The sequence below is a fragment of the Melozone crissalis genome, unplaced genomic scaffold (genome assembly GCF_028551555.1).
Source record: "Melozone crissalis strain CALT ecotype California unplaced genomic scaffold, PUWL_Pcris_2 ptg000081l_1, whole genome shotgun sequence".
In the NCBI taxonomy this organism is placed as follows: Eukaryota; Metazoa; Chordata; class Aves; order Passeriformes; family Passerellidae; genus Melozone; species Melozone crissalis.
In genome coordinates this window covers 1,374,417-1,384,436 of record NW_026535858.1, presented here as the reverse complement: position 1 = coordinate 1,384,436, position 10,020 = coordinate 1,374,417, and the positions used below count along the sequence as shown (strand labels likewise).

The following is a 10,020-nucleotide window of genomic DNA, read 5'->3' as shown; positions in this document are numbered from 1 at the left end:
GTGCTGCCACACAAATGCTTAGCAGACATCATGTAATAATATTAGGAAAAAGAAAAAAAAAAAGGGCAGCTAATATTTAATGTGTATTTAATGTGTACCTGAAGAGAGCTGATGTTGTCCAGACAAAAAATAACAAGGACATTAGTAATCAGTTTCCAGAAGGCAGACACAAACAGCTGGGGCCTTCAAGGCACATGATAAAAGCTTGAATAAAAGCTTTTCATGTGCAAGCAGATTTAAAAGCTCAAGTTTATAAAGATGTTTGCAGTAAGGTGTGAAAATAAAATGTGTTTAATGACTAGGTCAAGCAGCCCAATCCTGGAACCTGTTCTGCACTTAATTTTACTGGTGCCTGAAATAATGACATAGTGGCTGTACTTACAAACACTGTAACTACATTTCTGCTTCCAGCATAGAGAATAAATTTGTATATGCTTCTGAGCTTATGATGTGCAAGACTAATTTAAACCAGGCAATGCATACAGACAAAAAGCAAAGTTATTCCTTAACTGAGAATTTAAGATCACAGTGTTACTGGTCAAAAAGTTATTTATTAGTACTGTGCAACTTGTCCCTGCTGACAAACATAGAAATGACTTGTATTTACAATAATGGATAGAAGCTACTAATATTCTAGAACTACCCATTGTAATATGGCTTCTCAAAAAGTCTGGCTGGCAGATTGTAAGCATGCTGGAGGCAGTCCCTTTGCAATAAAGTCAGACTGTTTCTGCATCTTCAGAACAGCAATAAACGCAGATCCAGTTAAAGTTCTTCCTACGACATTGACTCAAAGACATTGATTTTTCTGAGATTGAAGAGTGTAATACTTACATGACTCAGATCTCATGGCACTGCTGAAAATGTGATAAATACCACATTTTGCTAACCAGCAGAGCAAAATAAGGGCAAAAGTAAAACTCAAGAGTACAGGCTTAGGGTAAGGTGTGAATTGTTTTGTACAAGCTCTGCTGTGCCTGTGATGTTCCAGGCACTATTTTCCTTACAAGCTTTGACAGCAATCAATACCCTCCTTACTGGGACAGATCTAACACTGTAGTGGCTGCTCAGCCTAAAAAACCCCAAACACTTGAATTATAAAAAAAAAAAACCAAAAATAATTAAACCAACAAAACAGTGTTATGCCACCAATATAGTAAGGTGAAGTTTCCCAAAGTCACAAACCTGTTTCTAGCCTGTCTTCAAGGATTAGCATCACACAAACATCCACTGAACAGCAGAGCACAGACTTTGAAGACATGATACAGTAAGGATTGTTGATATTGCTGATATTGTTGATCTCAAATTCCAAACAAATGCCAAGGGGAACAGGAAAAAAACCAGAGCGGCTTCTCAGAGGCATTACAGCTGAGCATATTTCATTCTGTCAACTTTGAAACACAGAGGGAAACCCAACAATTTTTGCACCCAAGTTTTATTAGAAAACATCAAGTTCAAAAAAGTTACTTTATGTTGCTGTTAGATTTGAGTCAAAATTCTTTTTACGTGCATTTTAAAAACTATCTAAAGCTGTAGTCCTCCTATGTTACCCCTCAAAGATGAGGCAACAATAAACACTAAAGGTTCAAGCCTACTGTAGTACAACTGAGAACTCAACCTATACTGTCCATAAACAGGAGAGCAAGCTGCTTATTCATCCTTTTTAGTTACAGTAGAAGGCAAAAACTCATTTTTATTAAAGTTATCTATATATTAAAAAATCTTCAGTTCACATATAAATGATTTGTAGTTACTTAACAAAAATTAAATTTAATTTTTTCAGTTTTTTAATCTGTGACTTTCTTTTGGGGGGAGAATAAAAACCATTGTCAGCTCTGATTCAAGACCTGTGATTCGACCTTCAGATACCAAGACAAAAGAACACTCACAACTGCTTCTGCTTGAATATTGTTTTAATTTTCACGTCACAGCTGTAGTCACTAAACTGAACATTTTCCACACTGCATAACAAGCTGCTATTATAGGAAGTCAAATAGTATAATTCAGCACTCTGAGCTGGAGAGTCATAATTAGATGAAGTATTACCAAGATTCTTCTGTGCCTTTAGATGTGCACCATCATTTGGCTTCATTATTCCTGATGTTTTCAGATAGTTCATGGCATATGGGAGGACCAAGATATGAAAGCAGCCTTATTAGCTTTCAAACCAGCTTTCAGCAGCCTCCATTCCCAACCCTTGTAACATTCTTGCACAAGTCCCCAAAGCATGCCTTACAGCACTGAAGCAATCATTTCAGGTCATAAAAAGATAAAGAACTTTAAATAAGTCTTCATTTTTTTTCCCAGGGAGAAAATGATTACTTATGTTCTCAAAATTAAAAGAACTTTGTACAAAAGGCCTGTAAAGATCAGGTTTTAATTACATATTTCAAAACAGAGTTATATATAACAATTCTACTGCTTATATGCAGTAAATAAATATATTAAAATCTTAAGACAGCAGGAAAAAATAAGCAGACTAGACAACAACTGAGTCGGACGTTTTCTGGAAATGCACCATGCATGATTTGTCCCCTGTGACTGAAAACAAAGAGGGAAAAGAAAAGTGGCGAAGAAAATGAGCTTAAGTAAGAAAATGTAGCACCCTGTTTGATCTTGCATGCAAGCTGAGAATAAGAAAAAGTTTTGATCATTCAGTCTACAGTCTTATTTAAAGATCAAAACAAGTCTGAACAGCTTAAAGCCTTACTTCATTAAAAGAAGCCATGCACAGTCAAAGAGTTAATTGAATGGTAAGTGGGACATTCTTGCAGCTTTGCTTGAATGATAGAAACTTCATTATAGACTGCCCTGTATTCCACAGAAGATAATCAAGGTCCACTTCACAAAAGTTTTTTCCACCCAGTCTGCCATTTATTTTCAAATCTTCTATTACCTACCTGCTACCTTAAGAGCTACAGGTTGAGTTTTTGTAACTTGCTAAATAAATTACATATATGAATTTAAATATTTCACAATTTAGAAATAGAGACTGCATCTGCACATAGTATACGGTGACAAAAACTTCAGGACAAAATTAAAAACAAGTGGCTTAAGGTATCTGCTAAGCCTTTTTTACCTACAAAATTAAAAATACCAGTGATTCAATTCTGCTGTAATATAAAAGTCTCTTTAGATGTGTAAAGCTTTTGTTGAGACACTATAAATCCTAACATATAACATTTTCTCAGCAAGTGAATCCATTTTTCCCATTCCTTTGAAGATGCCACAGAGCTAACCAACATCCAAAACTTTCCTTAATGCAGAGGGAACAGGTTGAACATTTGAAACTGCTTGAGAGCACAGCAGATTAACAATGAGAGGAGTATTCAATGGCCAACTGTTGAATTTAAAATTTCTGTCTGCTGTCCACCCTCTAACCCATTCAAATATTTTAACACATTATACATTAGCCTGCCTTCAATTCAGTGTTGTCTTGCTGAACAACACAAATCGTGTTAGATCAGAGCTAATTTTGATCTTCAATTATGTGCGAGAGATCCAAAATCAGGTTGGCTGTCTCCAGAGCTACTTGCAGGCCGCTGCACTTGGCAGCAAAGCAATCCAGAACCCGGAGGTCAGCAGCCTTCACTGGGGGCTCTCGAGGGCAGCCCTGTAAAACAGGAGAGCCAGACTGGCCTTGCAAAAAGCTCCAGCCAAGGTCCTCTGTGCTACCACTCACCCCACAGCCGCATTTGGAAACTAAATCTGACCACCTGGAGACACAGGGAGAACCGGGGGGAACAAACCAGCAGTGCCCATACACCACATCTGTCAGGACTTCCTCTCCATCGTGACTCAGAGCGCGAGCTACAGACTCCAGGGCGCGGCAAAACCCCTCAGCAACCAGGCAGTACTGTGTCTGAGAACAACCCAGGTCTCTGAGAGTGCTGGCAGGCAGGCTGGAGCTCTGAAAAAGAAACCAGAGCCAGGAAAGCAAAGTTAGAACACTGTTTCACAGAAATAATTTTAAGCGTGTATCATACTGCTGCTTTTTCCCCCCCAAAACAGATGGTTCAGTTCTAACGAAAAAATGTTTCATTATTATCCCACGATAGGAAAGAGTCAAAGCAGAGTTCTGCATGATCATCTTTCAATATAAAAACTCTACATATTTTCAACACTTAAAAACATGCAGTTACTACAACAGATACCTAAAGAAAGATCAACAAGCACAAATATACTGTTAAGTTTAAAAGATACAATTAAAACTGAGTGCTTCAAGTAGACCCCTTATTTCATATTAGTAGTTAGCAAAAATGCCACATTAATCTAGAAAAAGACAAGTGTTTTACTGTCACAGTAATTCTACGTAAATTTTTGTTTCTTAAATATATTAAGCATCTTTGAAACCCTTACATCTTACTTACCTTGTGTCTTAGGTATGAAGCCAGGTGAGTTTCTGTACAGCCCCCTCCTAATAATGCCAAAGGTTCCTTCACTGTTAACTGCAACACGTGTTCTGCAGTTTCACAGACACGCTGAAAATCACATGAAATTCTTGTTAAACATACCATGATTAATAGGATTTGTCTCCATTGAAAAAAACACCAGAATAAAATTTTCAGTAGTTTCTGCTACAGATTCCATAAAGTTGAATTACATGTGGATATAAAACTGCTGAGAGATTTCCAACACCTTGTTCACTTAATAAGAAATTGTCTTTATTTGTCCACACTATGGAAAAGCAGAAATAAAAAGCAGCATTTCAATCCTTCTTTTTTCAAAACAGGGCTATATATAAAAAGTCAATCAGTATCAATGACATTTCCAGACCAAATGCTCAATGCAAAACAATGCTTGACTATCATTGTATGTGTTGCTGCTGGCTTTTTGCTAGGCAGTTTTGATTTTAATGTTCTCATAGATCAAGTAATGAAAATGAGAATATTTATCCAGCACTGGCCTCAAGGACAGGTAAAGATGTACCTGTCCCTAACTTCCTGTATTAAAACAGAGGCATTAAATGAACATGAGCACTTCAAGGATTTTGAAATTCTGGAAACAAATAATTTATGTACTGAAAAAACTATGCTTCCAAACTCAATGTATTACGTATTTCTCAGTATTTTTCTATTAAAAACATGACTTTCCAAGAAAATATTTGAAGTAAATTTACCTACCTTCAACTCATCCCATGCTGTTTCACTTCTGTTACAGAGTATCAGGCTGCAGATAACCGTGTCCCCAGGAATTAGATGTAGAAAACGCTTTGAAGCAAAACTCTCAACGCACAAATCTTTCAAGCTGCCGTAACAGCCAGGAGGCAACGAATGTACGGAAGCTATAGGCTGTGAACCTGTCAATTAAAAAGGAGAAAACAGTATGTGGCAGCGTCAGAACAGCTAGCTGATGCATTTCATAAGGCATCACCTTTATTCCTCTTGGCTTTTTAAGTTATATACATTGTTCAATACCTGTCATTTCAATTCACACAGGAAGAAAGCAACACATTCAGAGTGCAAGACTCGGTGGCAATTTGAGATTAGAAAAAGTAATTGTTTCATTTGCCTTGAATCAAGGTTTGAAAACAAACTGGAACTGGATGTCCCTCATTCCACAAGCAGTAATAACACCTGTGGTATGCCACCATCAGGGCCTGCACAGAAGACCCAGTCACCTTGAAAAATGGTTTGTGGACTAGAAAAGAGCAACTCTTGCTTGTGGCTAAGGTAGAGGGAAATAAGAGACCTTCCTCTGCCATGACACCAGCGCAGGTGACGCTCCCCTCACAGAGACAGCTGCAGGACAATGGCTCCGGCAGAGAACTGGCCTGTTACCTGTCACACGGCCCAGGGGCTCCATCAGGGACAGCCCGGCCCTGTCCACAGCCACCACACCCTGCTCCTTCAGGTACTGCTTCAAGGAGGGATGCATCACCTTCTGGCACACCACCAGGCCCACCTCATCCTTAACGAGCTGCTTCCCCACGTTCAGCAACTGATTCAGCTCCGACACTTCCAGAGAAACTCCGTGATGGACCGCTATAGTTCCTTCCTCAGGGTTAGAGCCGTCCCCTGACATGGACACACTGAAAAGGGCAATCTTGATCATGTCTGAACCAGTCCTTTTGACAGCAAGTGGTTTTCCCAGCTGGACTTCTGGTGCTTCTATCAGCAGTCCAGGAAGAACTGTAGAATCCACAACTCTTCTACCCTTCACAGGTATTACCACACACTTCCCTAAAACAGCATTAGTCCCAACGTGACATGGAACAGTAAATATAAAAGCCCTTAAAACCAGTGAGGTGAGATGATCAACTTCAGTTTTATTCAGCATGCAAGCAGGTTTGCTTGTTAAAATGCTCCGAACCAAACAAACAAGGGTCTCAACACTGCTAAAATCCACAGACACTCGGCAACCACAGGCCTCAGATTTCAGATGGCCCATGCACAGACTCAGAAGATGCTTGCTTATTTTAATGACAGTAAAAGGTGCAACATTCAGGCTCCTGAAATTTTCAATGAAGCCACAGCAAAGGATGGCAGTGAACAAGCCACAGTCACTGAAACGTGACACGTGGTTCCGTACAGAGGCTGTCAGGACACGCAGCACGGGCTGGCTGAGGGAAAGGCGCCCCAGGAGGGCTGAGGACTGGGAAGTGGTACAAACACAGCCCCCCACACCATTGTGCAGCTGCTTGAGTCGACCAGCAGGACCATAGGAAGATTTTAATATCCCACTCAGCAGAGACAGCGACTGACTCACTGCATCTCTAGTTAGCGGCTCGCTAATAAATAACGGAGGCTTTTTAGCTTCAAGGCGAGACATTCTGAAGGTAAGATTTTAATTCTAGCCAAAAACACATTGCATTTTTACTTGGATCTATAATTCATTGCACTTTTAAATTTTAGGAGTGGTACATTTTAACTCTTTGCAGGTAAGGATTATTATTTTCAGTGAGAAACAGTATTATAATATTCCTGAAACTACTCATCACAGCTCTCTTAAAACGAGGCTTAAATCATGTTGCAAAACAGAAGAATAGTGACAGCAGGAAGCTATTTCATTATGGACGATCTCTTCTGGCTTCTGAATGAGATAGAGCAGACTTTTTCGCAACAAAGTTTACAAGCATGCTTCCTATATGAACACCTATAAGTGACAGTCCTGCTACAAGCAGAAAGTTCTTTCTACTCCAGGAAGTTTTCTTCATCTTTTCTGGCAACAGACACAGATGAAAACCTTCAAGCTTAGTTATACCTACAATAAAAACCAGAAAGATATTAGAATAATTGTTGGAATATTAAGTCAGAGTTATAACAAATAATCTTACAAAAATATTGTATAGCTTGACCTATTTTAGTTTTCACCAGAAAAAGTCACAGAAGGACAAATACTGCATCAAAAAAATCACTTAGGTTGGAAAAAACCTTTGAAGTCTAGTCCTGCTGTAACCCCAGCAGTGCCAAGCCACCACTGAACCACGTACCCAAATGCCACATCTATGCATCCATTAAACACCTCCAGGAATGGTGACACAGCCACCTCCCTGGACAGCCTGTGCCAGTGCTTGACAACCCTTCCTGTGAAGACAGTTTTTCCAATATCCAACCTAAACCTCCCCTGGTGCAACCTGAGGCCATTTCCTCTTGTCCTAGCACTTGTCACTCGGGAGCAGAGACTGATCCCACCTGCCTGCAGCCTCCTTCCAGGTGTTGTAGGAAACAATAAGGCTGCCCTGAGCCTTCCTCTCCCTGGGCTGGAGACCCGGAGCTCCCTCAGCACTGCTGACAGGAGCACTGCCCTTCTCAGGGCTCATTCAGCACCTCAGTGCCCCCCAGCAGTGCCGAGCGCAGGGGACAGGCACTGTCAGCACACGCTGGCTCACGTTCAGCTGCTGTCACAGCACTCCCAGGAACCTCTCCAGCCACTCTTCCCTGTAACTCAGCATGGGGCTGTGACCCCAGCACAGGACACAGCACTGGGCCTCTTGAACCTCCACTGGCCTATGCATTCTATAATGCTTTTTAACTGAGAAAATCTACTAATAGGGTTTTGCTACAAACACAGAGAGTGCATCAATTATACCTGTTTATCAATAACTTCAATTCTGACCACTGGTCTGTACTCTTACCAGCAGGTCTGTAAGTAGGCTACACACAACTTCATGGAAGTACCAAAACTACAGCAATTTCCACCTGATTTTACTCAAGAACTTAAGAACTCAACTGGTCAGCAGCGCTTGCCAGGCAACAAAAACAACAGCTCTTGATGTTCAAACACCTTCAAGAACTCTGGCTCAAACAAAGGTTTCTTACTTCAAGAGGCCCACAAAGAAAGTTTTTCAGTTCTTACAACAGTAAAACTGAAATCAGTGCTTATTTACGTTGCTATGTGAACTCTACAGTATTTACACTTGTACTTTATTTTGTTTCTCTGCTGCAATCACCATCCCTACTAACACAAAACATGTTACTATGTACAGTCACAATTATTTCTGGGCAGTTTTAAGCCTAAAAGGACACTGTTATAGATCCAGTCACACGAGTTTGATCGCTGTCCTGAAGTTACTGGAGCTTGTTTTAAAATATCTTTAAGACATATAATACCCTCACTTAATTGATCTCATGTGGGATTTAGCAGTAGTTTTTGAGACTTATGATGCACTTTTTGGGTCCATGTAGGTACAAAAAACTAACTCAGTTGCAAAGGAGGATAAAACTCCAAAAGACTAAAGTTAGAACACCAAGGCTGTATGTTTGAAAATTCCCAATTAATTCATCTTCTCCCTCAAAGACACAGATACAACTAATTAGGCAACTTACCCAAAAATCAAAGTACTAATGCTATTTTTCTTTACTTTTGCGAGCAGTTTGCATCATGAATGCCAGAATCTCACGGTCTGGAGAAAAATCCTCTGTCTTCACTTGGAAAATAGGACTGGACTTCAAGTAATACCAGCCCCAGTGCACTAGCCCCAGGCTAGCTCCCATAACAATCAGAACTTTGTTGTCCTTCCAGAAGGTTTTAAGACCCATTGCAAACTGGCATCTACCTAGGTAAAGATAATTTATTATTTTAAACATATTCTAGAAATCCTTTTTTTCTTACTCTACAATAACAATACTGAACAGATGAAGCTGAATGTTAATACCTTTAATTGCAGCGCAGCAGATGACTAAAACACTAAACAAAAAGCCTTACTTTGTGAACCAAAAAAAATAACTTCAATTCAGACATTTTGAAATGTTAATTGCTGCATTTGCTTCGAGCTTTGGCATGCTAAATCTTAAACACAACAAAGCTTTATCTAATTACAACCACTATTGCCCAGATGGTAAGCATCAGAAGCCCAAAAGCAGGTTCAAAATCCACCTTCCCCCCTATAGTTAATAAAATTCAATGAGTAGCTGGGCTCCTACGGCAATGCAGAACTTTGAAACTGCAGGCAAAGCAAGGTGTGAAGCTTCTGACACCACTTCACCTTTGTGCAGCTTTGCCTGATCACCTTATAGTATTCAGAAGTGGCACCATCACAAAGAGAGCAATAAATTAATCCTTATGTAATGAGAAACTGGAAAAAAACTACTTTCCATGGGATTTCTCACGGACACTCGTGTTTTATACCAACACCTCACTGGTTTGAGCGGCTACAAAGCTGTATCTCGGAGAGGAAATGCTCCCACACCCGGCCCAGCTCCGTGGCCCTCGCAGGTGTAACCCGCCCCACCAAGCACCCCTCCCTCCATCGCGCTACGGAGCCCCCACGGCCCACTCCTCCTCCTTCCCCGGACCCAGCCACCTTGAGGCGCGGGCGGCTGAGGGCACAGACCGCGGGCACGGCGCACCTGAGGCGTGTCCCCGCCCCGGGAGCGAGCGACTGAGTGAGGAAGGTGCTACCGAGGAGCCTTCCCGGGGAGGAGAGCACTCGCCCGGCCCTCACGCGTTCAAACGCGCCCCGGCAGGAAGGAGAAGCGCTGCGGGAAGCACGGCCCCGGACGTGCCGCGCCGCCCCTCGCGCCCGCCATTAGCCGCGCGCAGCGTCACTGGCGGCGCGGCCCGCCTCAGCCGCCGGCG

General features: G+C 41.3%; 1 protein-coding gene across 1 annotated transcript; it reads right to left on the bottom strand.

The window, feature by feature from the left end:
- Nucleotides 1-2,359: 2,359 nt before the first annotated feature.
- On the bottom strand, nt 2,360-7,009 carry LOC128946583 (molecular chaperone MKKS-like). The gene is made up of 4 exons (XM_054290474.1): nt 5,781-7,009; nt 5,124-5,299; nt 4,371-4,481; nt 2,360-3,910 (listed from the first exon to the last, which is right to left on the bottom strand). Exons 1-4 carry the CDS (start codon nt 6,769-6,771, stop codon nt 3,470-3,472), a joined length of 1,719 nt encoding a protein of 572 aa, XP_054146449.1. The 5' UTR covers nt 6,772-7,009; the 3' UTR covers nt 2,360-3,469.
- Nucleotides 7,010-10,020: the final 3,011 nt, after the last annotated feature.

Coding starts and splice junctions, on each gene's coding strand:
- LOC128946583 (XM_054290474.1), bottom strand. CDS start 6,771: ATGTCTCGCCTTGAAGCTAAAAAGCCTCCGTTATTTATTAGCGAGCCG. Junction 5,300..5,780: donor GCCCCTGGGCCGTGTGACAG/GTAACAGGCCAG, acceptor TTTAATTGACAG/GTTCACAGCCTATAGCTTCC. Junction 3,911..4,370: donor CTTCATACCTAAGACACAAG/GTAAGTAAGATG, acceptor TTTCTTTTTCAG/AGCTCCAGCCTGCCTGCCAG.